Consider the following 17500-nt stretch of genomic DNA (forward strand, 5'->3'; position numbering starts at 1 on the left):
AATATTTTGAATTGAAAATGAATAGGTATATATTGAAAAATACGATATCAAATATATTCGACGATCTAATATAAATAATAAGAATTTATTGAGATGAAATTCGAAAGGCGATTATTGTTAGTTTAATTTTATTTAAAATAATTTTATTTAAGATAATTCATTATTCCGTTTTCGAATACGTGAATTTACGCCGAAAATTGACGGATTAAGATGAATGACAATCAACGGAACGATATGTTATGATTTATGAATGTTTTTGAATGTCGCGCGGTGTATATTCCGATAATTAAAAATTATATTCATATTTTGCATTCCAAAATGTCAAGAACAAAAGCGAACGAAGCGTTTGAATTTTTGATCGAAATTTGAGCTGAAACTTTGAAATGGCGGAAGGTTGAAAAAAAAGAAGGAAAAAAAGTAAAGGAAAAAAAATTAAAAAAAGAAAAAAGAAAAACACAAAAGTATACGCAGGATATATATATATATATATATATATATATATATATATATATATATACGTATATAAGGAAAAAAAATGAAAAAACGAATTGTGCGGTATGTTTGAAATAATTTTTAAAAAATTTTCTCGAAGGCGAGGAAGTAACAAAAATTTTTCCCTCTCTTTATAAAAAATTTCTCAATCTAGAACATAAAACGTTGTTGTACACTACTGTTTTTTTTTGTTCGTATTAATATTACGTGTAAGTACACATAGGTATACTTTAAGCGAGCGCTGATATATAAAACCACCGTCGGTAGCACACCGTTGTAGTCTTCATTACCAAGGATGATATATAACCATAGCCCCGGAGGCTATGCTTTCGATCCTTCATGAGGAAGTTATAGCTTTATACTCAACGTTACACGATGATTTAAGATCATCGTCTCGATTAAAGCTGATTTTAGATCTATAAAAAAAAAAAAGAAAACCTATGCCCAATAAACTATCAATATTTCATTATTTTCACAAAATATGATATAAAAAAAAATGTATCGTTATAAGGAAACGATTTTATATTACATCGATACAAAATCAATCGAAAGATAATAATAATAATAATAATAATAATAATAATAAAAATAATAATAATAATAATAATAATAATAATAATAATAATAATAATAATAATAATAATAATAATAATAATAATAATAGTAAAAGATATGAAAAATGTTTTATTCCAAGTTTACTTATATTTTTGAAATTATTTATTTGAATGAATTTCGTAGATTTTCAGAAATTAAAAATAGGTAATTCATTAAAAATATAAATCGAATCGAATATTAAAGTTAGAGAACTTTATCCCGGCAAACCTTTAGGGTAGTCCCAGCGTGAACATTCTTTAAGGGGTACCATCATTCGGCAATGCTTTAGTTCGAAACCCTTGGAGAAGGGTAGAGTGGTCTGCTTTATCCCTGAAAGGAAGAAGGATAGAAAGATAGAAAGAGATAAAAACGACACGCCCCCTTGGTGTCAGATTTTATTTATCGCGAACGCTGGCTTTTTGTTTCACGCTAAATACTCGACCGTTTAAGAATAAGACGTTCCCCGATTTATGACCCCATGAGACTTACTCTCTGAGAGTTCTTCTTCTTCTTCTTCTTCTTCTTCTGTTCTCGTGAATCGTACTTTCGACTTCTTCTTCTTTCTCTCCCTCTTCCTCCTCCTCCTCTTCCTCTTCCTTTCTCTTCGTATTTCCTATATACAGATCAACTGGCAAAGAATCTTATGCATACCTTAGTACACTTTATCTTTTGTCTTTCAGTGAACTTAAATTCAAAACTGAAACTTTACATTTTCATTCTTTGTTCTATCTCTTCTTTATATATATATATATATATATATATATATATATATATATATATATATATATAGTATATAATATAGTATATAATATACATTTTTCTTTCATCTAACGACAACCGTGTTCATCTTATTCTTTTCAGATAAACGTTGAGGCAGTAACTTCAACGAATTACGACTCCTCAAATCTCAGTAGGGACTTCAATCAGGTTGGCTTTAACACTTACAATTATTCCCAGTTCGAAGAGAAGTATAAGCCACGGCAAATCTTCAAATACGGAGACGAGTATCTCGAGTACGGGCGCAATTCCGTTCGGCTCGATTCAAACGCTGAGAGATCAACGGCAAGATTAACTAGTAGATATCAGCAGGACGGGTTGACTAAGTTCGAGCAAAGATATTCAAGGAGTCATTCGCAGCCTGAGAGACAGCAGTACGCTTATCATGAAACGCGATCCAAATCACAGGATTCGCGAGAGTTGACATTCTATCATATCGATCCACCACCGAAATTGGAGAATCTTCAACAACAGCAACTTCAGCAACAGCAACTTCAGCAACAGCAGCAACAACAACAGCAACAACAATCACAGCAACAATCACAACAACAACAGCAGCAACAGCAGCAGCAGCAGCAGCAACAACAACAACAGCCGCAACAACAACAGCCAAATAAATCTTATCGATCTAGCACTGACAAATCAGGTGGTTCAAATAAAAAAGAATTAACTTTTTACAAGATCGATGGACCTAGCACAAACTTGGCTTCAACGCAGGACAAGTGTAAAGATAAATCTGATAAAAAAGATAGGAATCAGGAGAAATCACAGAATTCAAAACACGTTAAACAAAATCATCATCATCATCATCATCAAGAACAGAAGAACAATCCGGCAATACCACCAAATTATCAATTGAACAGATCTCAATCTGATTTGACCGAATGCCAATTACCGGATTACTATAGGCATCAGAATAATCCTTACATTGATCCACCCAAGTATCGTCAATACGACAGACCTCCGAAGTATCAAGAAACACCACCAAAATCAGAACCACCACCAAAATATCATGCTGAACCACCAAAATATTCGGAAATTGTTAGACGTCAGGATGATTCGAGAAAAACGCAGGTGAGTTTACATATATATATATATATATATATATATATGTGTGTGTGTGTGTGTGTGTGAGTGTTTTAATCGTTTATCGTATACAAAAGAGAAAGAGGTATTCAATTATTATATCCGTTTTCTCATTGGTCGAATACTGACCTATGTGAATTTCAGAAAAAGTTCTCGGGCGAAACACGCGTCAAATAAAAAAGTGTCTGTCGGCTGTTCGAAACCGGTGTGTCTAGAAAAATACAAGCAGCAGGTGGCTTCTTCGTACGTCCATTTATACTCATTCCTCTTTCCCGTTCACATTGAAATAGTTCCTTCTGTTATGGAAGTTTCGAACGAACGAAAAAATGAAAAATCAAAAAAAAAGAGAAAAAAAAAAGAAAAAACAATTTATAATCATTTCTCTAACGTGTACGACGACGAACGTTCGCAACAAAATTAGAACGTTGTTTTCACTTCGTTTAAATTATTTCCTTTTCCGAACGTCCATGTTCAACCCGTATTGAAACGAATTCAATTGATCGCTTAATGAAACTCTTAAAGAAACATTATTACGTTGTTATAAGTTAATATTAAAATGAAAATAATGGAAATAATGAGAAAATTATTTTGTCATAATTATTTTTACGAAATTTAATGATAAACGATATATATATATATATATATATATATATATATATATATGTGTATGTATATATGTTACGTTGAAAAATAATTGAATTATTAAATATTATCATGTTGTAATTCTATATATAATGTCTGTTATAATTTCTATCTTATATTTTTGTTTTAAGTTTTATTCACATTAAGTTTATATACAGATAAAAAAGAAAGAGAAAAAAGAAGGAACAAAATTTACGAAAAAACTAATGAATCAACTGTGTTACGTTAGACGATATTTTTATTTCTTTCTTCACACTTTTCTCCATTCATATACCTTATAAACGTATTCTACCCGCATAGTAAATCCAACACGTGGTTGGTTGGTTTCTGACCCATTCATTCACGAATCTCGAGAACTAAGCTGTGTAGGAAGAGTTAGGAGCACATTCTTCTATGCAAAGGATTAATACGTTTCCTTGTCACTTGCAGCAAGAGGAGAGGACGACAAGACGTCAGGGTGCCGGATTAGGAGGAGCAGGAGGAGGAATAGGAGGAACAACAGTAGGAGGAGTAGCAGGGGGAGGAAGTGGTGGTATAGGTGTAAGTGTAGGTGTATGTTTAGGGATAGGAGGTGGAGGAGGAGGAGGAGGATGTAGTGCAGGGAGCACAAGTTGCGGCGGCTTGTGCTGTAGTAGCGGCTGCGGTGTCGTAGGAGGGGGAGGCGGAGGGAGGGGAGGCTCCACTCATGGCGCCGAGACGCCCTCTAATCTAGCCAGTATCACGCCGACCGCGCGAGAAGCAATACGTTTGCCGTCGGCTCGTAGCCAACGTTTCCAGCATAAGACATGCGACGTGTTGTTGTTACGTTGTCCGAATAATAACAACAATAACAACAACAACAACAACAATAACAACAACAGTAGCAGCAGCAACAATAGCAGCAGCAGTTGCAACAAGGAAGATATTTATTGTGACAGTAGCGACGATTCGGAACTTTTATTGACGCCAAAGTGTCACGTTGAGCAATCAAAGACTAGTCATCATTATCACAGCCATTATAGTCATTATAATCATCATCATCATCATCATCATAATCATAATCATCATAGTTATCATCAACCAGCACAACAACAGCAACAACAACAACAACAACAGATTAGATCGGGTTGCAGTGGCAGTGTTATTTTGAACAGTGGTGTTCCATGTGCCGGTGGTTGTTGTAGTAATAATAGTAGTAGTAGTAGTAGTAGTATTAATAGTAGTAACAACGGTGTTTGCGTTGGTGTGACAGGTAATAATGGTTTCAGTAGTGCACCTTCCCCATGTTGCGAACTAACCAGTACGAGCGATAAATATAAGAGTGCCGTGGAGTCCTTGCTGAAGGCCAACGAAGCGGCGCAAGGCCGTCCCGTTGATAGATCCATGCTGAAGATCGAGAAGCCACAGTCTTCGTCCAAGGTGGTTGCTCTGCACGGTGTCGAAGGGACTGGGAAGTCGATGGACAGGATGAAATCCTCGCAAGACGTCGTAGGTTACGTTGGTAAGCACGAACCAGTAAAATCCAAGGGGAATCACGATTCTACTCATGGATTCAAGGTCGAGAATCTCAAGTATTACGGCGAGTTGAAGGGCTATGATTTTAAATCTTACGGTACGATCGACAAGGCAATCGTTACCGCTCACGAGAAGTCACATTTGCATGGTGCACCACAGGAGAAGCTTTCTCATGAGAAATGTCACGCGAAATTGTCGTCAGGTTCGACGTCCTCAGCATCATCACCGGCGATCCAGGCATACCTGAAGGTACCGAACGTCGTCGATCGTCAAGCTGAGAAGAGTCCCTACGGAGAGCACTATTATCATAGATCGTCACACTCCAAGCCGCAGAACGCGTATCAGGTTTATCAGGAGACGAAGTATTCTTACAACGTTAGTGGGGTGCCAGGAACACCGGCACAGGCCAGCGCAGCCGCAGCGTTCTTCGCAAGGTCAGTCTTATTACGTTTTATCGTTTCTTTCTTTCTTATTTATTCTTTTTTATTTATTCTTTTTATTCATTTATTCTTATACTCGTAGATATTCTTTATATATATATATATATATATATATATATATATATATATATATATATGTATGTATTCTAAACATCATCTGAATTTATTGTTTACATTTTACATATGTCCCTTTGATCTTTGAGATTTTACTACAAGATTATTTTTATTATATTTAAACAGATAACTATTGTATAATATTTTACTATATTATATCGTATACGAAGATTATCGCATATATATCGTCATCGTATCGTTAATTTCGATATATTTATTATAAAAAAAAAGAAAAAAAAATGTATATTAATTTAGATATAATTCGTCATTTTGATATATTCGAGGAAAATTTGAGGAAAATGTGAAGGTAATGAAAAAGAGAAAAAAGAGAAAGAGATAGAGAGAGAGAGAGAGAGAGAGAGAGAGAGAAAGAGAGAGAGAAAAGAATGTTGCCTTATAATCTTATAAAACTTAAAATGAAATCTTTTTCTCATAAAAAAGTTTGACGCATGTATAAAAGAGAGTAGAAAGGTGAAAAGTCGTGCGTTAATTCTTACACGAAAGCTGTGATGACTTTCTTTTTTTTTTCCTTTTTTTTGTTTGAATCCGTACTTATTCCTTTCTTTCTCGTGGAAGAGCCTTAGATCCTCTTCTTAGTGTGTATTTTAATGAAAAGATTTAGCGGACCGGTTTTCTCTTTCTCTCTCTCTCTTTCTCTCTCTCTCTCTCTCTCTCTCTCTCTCTCTGAAAAATGTTCAAAAGATATCAGAGCCCTCCTTAGCTGGAGCTTACGCGAGTTACCTACGTTATGTCTGAAGCTTTGATCTAAGGTACACATTTTCACGAGAACGGTGTTACTCGCGTGAGCGTAAATCGCATGTGGTTTAACGCGCGAATATTAGGGGAGGAAGAGCGAAGAGAAAGCTCTTTTCAGGATTGGTTCGCTTTGCCTTGTATAAAGCCTTAGAATCTTTTTCGTTTTAACTTTAGAACGCCTTAGAACTCGTCTCTTTAATAATCCTACTCTATTATATATTTCTCAAAGCTACATATATAACCAGACGGTGCATCTCCTTTCGTTCTATTACCTCGAAATACAGACGGCCCTCTCCCCCCTATTCACCCTCATCCTCTCCTCCTCCCTACCTTCCCTTAGCCTTTACCTCTTAAAGGTAACTACGCGAATTTCACGCGTGCCACGATCTACGTCAAATCGATTGATCATCGATAATAGAGGTATGTTATAGGCACGATATTTACGTTTTTATAGAAATCTTTAATAAATATATTATTGTCTATAAAAATTAAAATAAATATATCCATGTATTTGTTCGATTGATTTATGAGTAAGTTATATAATAAAGAGTTACGATTATAATAAATATCTTAATAAAATAAATTAATTAAAATTAATAATTAAATTAAATAAATTAATTGATTTAATATAATTAAATTATTAATTATCGATCGGTTTTATATAAAATGTGAACAATTTGTTTATTGGACAATGTTTATTTTAAAACTTATTCTGTATATATATATATATAAAAATATGTATATATCTACATATGTATTTATGTATCTTAAGATTAAATTTCTTTTTTTGATCATAGGATCATTCATTCATTCATTTAAATTCTTTCGATTAAAGAAATTGTGAATGTCTTTTATTTCTTTATTTATATTATTATTATTATTATTACTATTATTATTATTACTATTATTGTTATTATTATTATCATCATTATCTATTTTAGTAGAATTATCCTTTTGAGAAACACCCTATCCTAAGGTATAATCCTTCGTATTTGAAAGGACGTAGGAAGTAGATACATTGTGTTCCGGGATGGTAGGAAAGAGAGAAGAGGACAAGACGAGACACATCTTTGCTCACGTAGCATATGTTGTCCGGACGTATGGCGACATATGATCGTCTTTAAACAGTCGTGCCTCGGAGTCGAAACGATTTCAATGGTCTCGTGATGGTGGGACGGTGGCGCCTCTCGATCGTCGCTCTTATACGAGAGTTCTCGCGACCTTTCCTTTCTTTCTTTCTTTCATTCTTTTTCTCTTTCTTTCTTTCTTTCATTTGCTCCTTCGGGATTCTTTTGAATCGACGGCGTACGTTCACCGTCCGTACGTCCGTCCATACGTCCGTCCTCTTCGTCTTTTTCGTAGGAAGTAGTACTTGTGCGACAAGAATTGAAATTAATCGTGACTCGACGACCCCGACTAAACGCTAGACGTACACCATCTCTTTCTCTCTTTATCTATCTATCTATCTCTCTTTCTCTCTCTCTCTTCTATTCTCTTCTATTCTATTCAATTCCATTCTCTTCCCATCTCTCTTTGTATAACTACTAGTTTCACGCACGCATCGAAGAAATATTCCCAGTGAGAATATCCGATGGAACGTGAACAATACTAAGGTGTTACATTAAAAGGAAACGTTTGAATATCTTTGACGTTAATTTGTCGCTTAACGCTAGATTATGCCGGCATTGATTGCATACCTATGTCGTATTTTTATCGGTATTACAAAGAAGTTGGTGTTGTTGATGGATGTAATTGTAAAATGTTTTTAGTTCCTTTATGAAATTAATTCGTGTCGTCGCCATCAATCAAGTTTTGATATATGTAAATTGATAAAAAGAGAATTATTTTCTTTCCCTCCCACCTTTTTCTCTCTTATTTCTTTTCTTTTTTTTTAGTTGTGATTTTTGTTATTTACGCATAAAACGATGAAATCCGCCAATCTATGTTTTAATATATCCAATCTTCTGTTTTAGACAGTCAAACATAGAGAGGAAAATTTTAAATGTTATTTGCATGGAGATATTACATGTTTATTTCATACATATATAAAAGTATAATTCTCTCGTGTTATATACAAATAAATATCTTTTAAATTATTGTCATTTGTTTTTTCTTTCTTTCTCTCTTTTTTTTTTTTTTATTTAATATGAATATAAAAAAAAGATGTCAGATGTTCTTCGACAGTCCAAAAGAAAAAAAAAGGAAAAAAAGTAAAAAAAAAAGAAAAAGAGAAAGGGAGAAAAAGTAATTCGTCAGTTCCAACATACGTTCAAAAGCCACCAGAAAGGGATGTGGTTTGTAATATATCTTGATGGAAATCGGTAACTGGATTAGCTTCACTATCCGTCTATCATTTTCTTCTTTCTCCATATTAAAAATTCTCATCTCCTGCTGTGCGGTGCTTCCCGTTTCTCAAATTTTTTTTTCCCGAGATCGGCTCATCTTTCTCAGACTTTCTTTCTGAAGTTTCCAATACTTGTAGTTAACTCGTTTTCTCTATTTCTCATGAAATATTCTAGAAGTTTAATGAAAAGTTTTATAAACTAAAAAAAAAGAAAAGAAAAAAAAAGAAAAATGAAAGAAAAAAGAAAAAAGAAGAAAGAAAGAAAAAAGAAAAAAAGAAACAAAAAAAAATTACATAATTACTAAAAAGTATCGATTTATTATTTTTCTTCTATAATATAAATATATAATTGTTTTATTAAATATTTTTATATGGTGAAAAGAGTAGTAGAAAGTATGAAGAATCATTTGAATTATAATTTTATAATGAAGAAAATACAGAATATACATATGTAGAGTATATAGAATATACATATACGTAGATAGAGGTATATCTGAAAAGATAAAAATCGAATGATGAGATCGAATTATAGCGAGAAAGTAACGATTAGTAGACGATATTAGAGGGACCCTACGAATATATCCTGTAGGTCAGCGAGGGTTTGAACTCCATTCGTTCAACAGGTAGCGCTCTCGAAGTTGGTAGGTCGGCAGCACGCTCTTGGGTAGTACGAACGACCCAGCCCTCTCCATTATATTCATATCATGTAAATGCGCCCTACCGTTCCCCGTCCGCCTCCGATTTTCCACCCCCTGCATCACCGCTTTAGAAACGATAGCGAGAAGAAGAGAATCTAGAAGAGAATAAGAGAAATGAAAGAGGAAGAGGAGTAAAGAGAGAGGGAGAGAGAGAGAGAGAGAGAGAGAAAGGGAAAGAGAGAGATGGGTGGAGGGAGGAAGAGGAAGAGAAGGATAAGACCAATCTACTCGTTTTCCACTTTACATTTATTCTAATGATATAAATGGTCGGTCGGTCGATCGCTCGGTCGGTCCGTCGATCGGTCCGTCGATCGGTTGGTTGATGGTATCTCGACACACGCAAACAAAACGATTTCATACATACTTATCGTTTTCGTAGTAAAGAAGATGATCATCGTTTGTCAATAATAATATTTTCCAGACAAATCATGCAATCGTATCCGCTCATTGAAATTTTTTCTACGTACTCACTTTTTTTCCTTCATCCTTCGTCCTTCATTTTCTTTTTCTTGCTTTTTTTCTATTCTTTTCTTTCCTTTCCTTTTCTTTTATTTTCTTTTCTTTTCACGAACATCGTTCAATGGCACGATGGACGTGCAGGTGCGTGGAAAAGGAGTTGCCCGTGCGTAGGCGTCTCACACGTAGGTCCTTTTTTCCTTTTCTTTTTCTTTTTTCTTTTTTCTTTTTTTTTTTTTCTTTTTCTTTATCTCCCCCTCTCATACAACGACTATTAAACCTTAACGCATCGACTATTAAGTCAAGCGACGTCCGTTCGTCATTGTAATACCTACCTCTCGTGTCGCACGCGGAGGCGTTGTCTGCTATGAGAATATCCGAAATCACGTTGAAAGCATTTATCGAGCTTTCATTCTTTGGTTTTATTCTTCTTCTTTTTTCTTTTCTTTCTTTTTTTTTTCTTTTTGCTTGCTTGTGTTTCGCTCACTTCGATTAGCTCTTGCAGCGCGGGTGATTTATGAAAAAATAAAAATAAATAAGTAAATAAAAAAGAAAAGAAAAATAAGAAACACCTATTTGAAGAGACAAAATACATGAGTGGAGGGGAGAGGGAACAGGTAAGGAGGAATAATCGTGCAGCATAAATTTTATCTTTCGATTTTTTCTTTCTTTCTTTTTTCTGTATTTTTTTTTTTTTCTTTATTTTTTGCATTACCTACGAAAAAATTTTGTTCATACGATATGTCGGAAAATGTGACTATATTATTAAAGAAACATAATTAAAAATTATTATTTCGAAACTGAACAACGTTATCCGAATGAATTCAATGTAATATGTCAAAACATTGCTTTCATATCGTATTTAGCTATTTTTTGGTATTTCACTGTTGGCATATGTAATTTTTTTGTTTTCTATTTGTTTTTATAAAACTTCAAACGATCATCACAGCAATCATTAGTCGAAAGTAACGTGTTATAAACAAAATGAATCAATTGAAAACTCTTTTTCAATATTCCCGGTTTGTAAATTATCATTTTAGCGAACTCGAGTATATATATATATATATGTGTGTGTGTGTGTGTGTGTGTGTGTGTGTGTGTGTGTGTGTGTGTGTGTGTGTGTGTGTGTGTGTGTGTGTACATAAATAATGAACATAGTGCAATATACATAGGAAGCATACGTTATATTGAATAAGTTCATGTTCCGACAAACATTTCCCTTTTTTTTTTCTTTTTCTTTTCTTTTTTCTTTTCTTTCTTTTTCCCTGATCGAGATCCTCGATATCGGCAATTAGAAGAGAAATGCTCGCATTAAGCCGATCGATCGGCGGAATCTTAACGAGTTTCGCGCGCGATTATTAAAAGTCGATAGTCGTAGTACGAAGACGACGACGTGCGAGAAGGAGGAGTGGAGATTTGTAATTATCTTTCTGGACATGTATCCAGTACGCGAATCAATGCACGAGCAATTATGTCGTACTTTGCTCTTGGTATTATTACTATTCAATTTGATATAGGTAACGACGATGTTTTATCTCTCTCTCTCTCTCTCTCTCTCTCTCTCTCTCTCTCTCTCTCTCTCTCTCTCTCTCTCTCTCTCTCTCTCTCTCTCTCTCTCTCTCTCTCTCTTTCTGTGCCTTTCTCCCTTTTTTCTGCAAAATGTCGATAGTGAAGATCATCTTTTTACTTGCTTGGCATCAATTAACGTGAAGCATTCCGAATAACTGTGATTAACCGGTTAACGCGGTGTATTGCGGAAATTGAAATCGCACCTTTAAATTAACGTCAGAAAAGGAGGGGGGGAAAGAGAGAGAGAGTGAGAGAGAAAATGAAAAGATTCAAGCCCGATCTTGATCGATCTTCGAAAGAATGATTACCGTTCGTTATCTCTCTCTCTCTTCTCTCTCTCTCTCTCTCTCTCTTTCTCTTTCTTTCTCTCTTTCTTTTTCTCTTTTTTCTTTTCTTCTTTTTCTTTTTCTTCTTCTTCCAGACTACAAGATTCCTTTGAAATCGATCTCTTCGTTCGATGTTAATTATCGATTACTTGGATTAATCAAAGAGTAGAACGAATCGACTTACATGTACATTACTTCTTTTATTCCATGAATTTTTGTATTTTTTTTTCCCTCACTATAAAATAGGGTTTAAAGATACAAGATAACCAGATTTCTTTTTCTTTTTTTTTTTCTTTCTTTCTTTTTGTTTTTCCTTCCTACTCATTTCGAGAAAAAAAAGGAAAAAATATTGAAAATCTTTTCTTTCCGGTATCACCCGGTGAAGAGCCATTTGGAAAATCCGATGGCAATTAAATGGCAAGCAAGTAAAAAAAGGATTTAAAAGGCTCAGCCAGGATCAGTGTCGCTTACGATTTTCTTATCTTTTTGAACGAACCGGAAGGATACGTCTCTACTATATACACACACACTGTCTCTCTCTCTCTCTCTCTCTCTCTCTCTCTCTCTCTCTCTCTCTTTCTCTTTCTCTCTATTTATCGAGAGGAATATCAGCTTGGTCCAGCGTATGTCATTAGTTACCCTGCATTATAGTCGTGGAACGATTCGAATCAATTTGGAGGTTCGTAACCCCTAAATCCGTGGGGGGTCTATGACTGCGTCATATATCACACTGGATGCTAGCCGAAAAGCAGAGGGCACACACGCACATTGTAGGGTGAAAGAAGAGAAAGAGAGAAAAATTTTATCAGAAATAAAAGGAAGAGTAAGAGAGAGAGAGAGAGTGAGAGAGAGAGAGAGAGATAGAAAGAAAGAAAATAATTCCTACCGTAACACCGAGATTGCGGTCGTTAGGGCCTCGTAAAAAGATGAGAAGAGATCGCAAATGTTTCTTTCGTTCTTTTTTATTTTTCGTTTTCTTTTTTTCTTTTATCGACCCAATTAGACGGTGACGAGAGTAAGCTATTATAACGTTTATCGTCTGCGTGTTTGTAGCGTTACATGATTCGAACACGATCTCAATAAATACCGTGGATGTTTTTGGAATGTTTCAATGAAATTAAAAAATTTTTTTTTATTTGCTTATTTTTTATTTTCTTTTTTTTTATTTTTTTTTTATTTTTTTTTTTCTATGGCAATTACGGCTTAACAATGAAACGGAAAATAATCTGCGAGAAGTACACGAATAATTATTATGGAAACGTTGAATATTTCATAAATGGCTGTGTACACGTGTGCGCGTGCATATTTGTATGTTTGTGCGCGTTTGTGTGTATGACAAATAAAATTCGCAAGGGTATAACGGTTGTTAACTGACAATTAACAGACACTTGTATTTTGGTGAGGGGAAAAAAACAGTAATAAAAACAAAGCAATTTCGAGTAGCTATTGTAATTTTCGCGAACAATGAGTTTCATTATTGAAAGTATAATTTTTTTTTTTTCATTTTTCTTTACTCTTTTATTTTTTCTGTTATTTATCCTGCCTTTTAACGGGTATGAAACATTTATATGTACGCGTTGTGTTAATTTTGATCTTAATCCTTATATATACTTTATATGTATATATATACGCCTATTGTGTCACATTTCATAAAGTTTTAAATATCAAATTTGAAGTGGAACTTGAATGCGTATAATTATTAAAAAATGTAAGACATAAGCAAGCTATAAACAATTTCATTCCTACAGAGATTTTTCATCGTTATGATTTACGCTTTTTACATATACGAAAAATCTAAAAAAGAAAAATAGTCGATTCCGGATTATATCGTATGTATACGTACTTATATTGTACGTATTACATTTTACATCGTATGCTTGTGTGAAAGTCCTTTTTTTTTCTTTTTCTTAGTAAAAAAGCTTTCGATACATTCAATATGACGGATATACTCATATTTATGTATGCAAATGTACTATAAAAGTGCATTTTTCTTTTTTCTTCTATCTTTTATTTCTTTCTTTTCTTTTCTTTTCCTAATATTTATTTCTTACTTTTATTTTTTCTCTCATTATTTTATTTTTAACGACTTGGTGTTAAATCGAATTTATTGCTTACATTTGTTTTTTCACGTTTTAGATTCAAAATTTACAAATTATTTAAAAGAGAACTGTGTAAAATATAACGAACACATTACAAAAATCATTCGAAAACTTTTTTTCCAAGTGAAAAAGTTCAAAATGTTCTCATTAAGAGATTTGCGAATACGCATTAATATATTTATGTTTTAATATCGTAAAAGCGAGCACGAGAAATCTTTCCTTTCTTTTCTTTATTTTTCTCTTTCTTTCTTTCTTTCTTTCTTTCCTTTTTTCTTCATTCCTTTTTTTTTTCGTCCTCTTTTTTATTCATTCCAACGGAAAAATGCAAGATCCATTAGCGCGACGTTACATTTTTAACTCTCGTTTGCTCTTTCAATTTAACTTTCGAACTCACATGCGACCTATTTTCCTCTTGTGCTCGGATATTTTTCTCTTTACAAACTAGCATGATCATCTCTTTTTTTTTCTCTCTGTGTCTCTCGTTATAGTATTCCTCATCGATGTCACGTTTCCAGAACCTTCTGTTAGTACTTATCATTGATCGAAATTTTCATCTACGTACTATATTCGCAGATCGAGTCAAACATGTTTTCTATAAACGAACCAGGGATATCTATCTATCTATCTATGTATCTATGTACATCTATGTACATCTATAGTATTTTCTTTAGCTCGTGCAGTAAATTATGCGAAATGCTCACGCTGAAAGTAGATTTAATTAGTACCGTTGCTCGATGAGAGGGAATGAGGTCTCTGTGGCCCTTTGTCTGCCATGAGTCGTGCTATCTCGAAAGAAGCTCATGAAAAGCCGTCCAACAATGGAACTAATAATGCAAACTGTATAATACGTTCTGTGATCGCGTGCTCCAATTGTAGTTGAGAAATTTCCTCCTTCTCCTCCTCCTCCTCCTTTGTCCATCTCTCTCTCTCTTTCTCTTTTTAAAAACGTTATTCTCTTTTCTATGCGTTTTCTTAGATAATATATATACACACACACCCATACTTTATTTATATCTTATTTATATATATATATATATATATATATATTTAAATGTCATAAAAGCGGGACGTAAAATTAGCTTATCGCATTATTTCTTTCAAAGGCAAATTTATTAAGAAAATAATAATAATAATAATAATAATAATAATAATAATAATAATAATAATAATAATAATTCGATCCGATAAAACCAAAAAAGATCGAGTATTTTCTTTCGTCCTTTTTTTTTTCTTTTTTCTTTTTGTAATTTTCTTTTTATCCTTCTTCTATTTTTCAGCATTGATATTCAAAGCGAACGGTGACAGTAAATCTTTAGACGTAGATCCTTTTCGATGTTCGGTACCATCTTTCAGATTCAATTATAGATTTCCGTTGCAGCTACAGCGACCGTTAGAGATAGATAGATCGGAGTGTGGAAGACGTTTTCCATTGGAACTTAGTTGGACTCTTTGGATTCCTAATTTAAGAAAGAGAGAGACTATTAATCGATATCATGTTTTTCGTATTAACGAAATACGACTTTACGTTCAAGTGTCCATTATCTTGCAAAAAAAAGAAAAAGAAAAATTATCTCAGAAAAAATGAATGTTTGTGTATGTGTATCTATGGTCTTAATTATTCGAATATCGTTTCAGATATCTATTATGTTTTAGTTCTCTTTTATTTCGGAGAAATATAAAATAAAAATCAAAAAGAAGAAAAAGAAAAAGAAGAGTAATAAAAAATAATTTTACGTCTTGTTTACACGAAGTTTCTCGCTTACACGAGAGTAACAATTTTTTATCACACTAAGATATGATCCAGTGTTTCGTTTCATATCATCTCTCTCTCTCTCTCTCTCTCTCTCTCTCTCTCTCTTTCTCTCTCTTTCTCTTTATCTCTTTATCTGCTTCCATTTTACTTTCTTTTCTTTTCTATCGAGTGAACAAGAACGAAAAGAGAAAGAGCGATCCGGAGCACGAGAGATCGCGTAACGGGTGGCGATAAAGTACTTACGTCGTTCACCGTAACATGAACAAGGGAGAGAGAGAAAGAGAGAGAGAGAGAGAGAGAGAGACCAAAGCCACGCGGGAATCGCCATGACAAAATAACGAACAGCTCAATTAGGCGCGTCGTAAAATGCAAATGTATGCGCGTGCCAACTCGATCGTGTGCTAGTTAAGTTTCTTGCGTGTTAAACCACCCACGTATGTAAGTACGTGTTTTCTTTCTTTCTCTGTATAACAAAGTTTCTACGTTTGCGTGTGCGCGTTCCTGCGTGTACGCGTATGCATGTATGCATGTATATATATATATATATATATATATATATATATATATATATGTTTTTGTAAAAAGTGTGTAGATATTCACGAAGAGGACGAAGAAAAGAATTCGTTCTTTCTCTTTCATTCTATCGAAAGCATGTGCACGTACACACATGACACATGTACACACACATGGTAGAAAAGTTGTTCGCCCGTAACCAAACGGATGTAATAACTTTAATTGTTAATTAACGCCGGTCTTTGTGTGTCGGTACGCCATGAAGGAGGAGGAGAAAATCCTCTCGTGACTATTGCTTTACGGGGCCTTTGTCCCTTCGTCTTTTCACTGTTTCACGATTCACATGTCTCTAAGTTCGTATGGGCCAACATTGAAATATTAATAATTCGTTGGATTTAATTATCCAACAAAGTGGTTTTAGGCTTTTCACATAATAACTATTTCCTTTTCGTACGTTCTATATTGTTGTTAAATTTTAATCTAAACACTGAAATATCTCGGGTTTTGAATTAGCGAATGAATGAACGAACGAACGGGTGAATGAACGAATGATCAAATGAATGAACTTTCCTTTCTCGTATAATCCACCGTGAATTTTTGCTCTATCCAATTCGTTTTTTCTCTCTTCCTCTCTTTCTCTCTCTCTTTCTCACTCTCTCTCTTTTTCCTCTTTTTCTATCTCTTTCTCTCTATCCATTTATTGTTAATGCATCAAAGCAATTAATTTATTAAATAGACTGACGCTTAAACTTCCTACAGACCGCGATGTTTCGATTAAAAACCATCTATTAATTTGATGAGTAACGGGCATGTTTGAATTTTCGATATTTGTTTATCCTCGTCGTTCATAATCCCATTTGCTTATCATGTATCTACATATATTTTATGTATTATATACCTATATATTTATAATGCGTTCAATTAATTTGAAATTGTTATCATGCTGCCGTTCTATTCTTATCTTTTTGTTTTTTTATTTTTCTTTTTTTTTCTTTCTTTCTTTCCCTCTCATTTTATTATTCTTTCAAATAATGTTATTCACATGGCAAAAGAGTATTTGCGGTAGTAGTCGATGTCATTTTTAAGCACAACCGAGAGTCTTATTATTATGAATAGAAAAAGACACTCAGAGAGAGAGAGAGAGAGAGAGAGAGAATGACAGATAGAGAAAACATACTTCTTCAAGGTAGATTTGTTCGACTGTTTTAATAATAGCAAGGCACGATCTTAATCTTTCTTTGCTCTTATATTAAGTGGCTCTTCTGCGCGAAGTGGAAGATGAAATATTACGGGAAGCATCTCATTATCGGTGAATGAACCGTTTCTCCTTGTGTTTCTTCTTTTTAT

The 17500-nt window shown here is 33.9% G+C and overlaps 2 protein-coding genes across 3 annotated transcripts in view; both read left to right on the forward strand.

The window, feature by feature from the left end:
- Positions 1 to 4912, forward strand: part of LOC124424776 (mediator of RNA polymerase II transcription subunit 13-like) — a 183288-nt gene extending 178376 nt beyond the window's left edge. Inside the window, exons 4-7 of the mRNA XM_046964272.1 lie at positions 1948 to 2937; positions 4021 to 4343; positions 4641 to 4753; positions 4872 to 4912. Coding sequence (XP_046820228.1) covers positions 1948 to 2937; positions 4021 to 4343; positions 4641 to 4753; positions 4872 to 4912 — 1467 coding nt within the window. The remainder of the gene's footprint in view (positions 1 to 1947; positions 2938 to 4020; positions 4344 to 4640; positions 4754 to 4871) is intronic.
- Positions 4255 to 17500, forward strand: part of LOC124425104 (kinesin-like protein CG14535) — a 256470-nt gene continuing 243224 nt past the window's right edge. For both annotated transcript variants that reach the window (XR_006942428.1, XM_046964976.1), the window contains exon 1: positions 4255 to 5519. Coding sequence is in view for 1 of the 2 variants with exons in the window: in XM_046964976.1 (XP_046820932.1) it covers positions 4954 to 5519 (566 nt within the window). In the remaining variant the exon portion in view is untranslated. The remainder of the gene's footprint in view (positions 5520 to 17500) is intronic.

The sequence above is a fragment of the Vespa crabro genome, chromosome 6, assembly GCF_910589235.1.
Source record: "Vespa crabro chromosome 6, iyVesCrab1.2, whole genome shotgun sequence".
Taxonomy (NCBI): domain Eukaryota; kingdom Metazoa; phylum Arthropoda; class Insecta; order Hymenoptera; family Vespidae; genus Vespa; species Vespa crabro.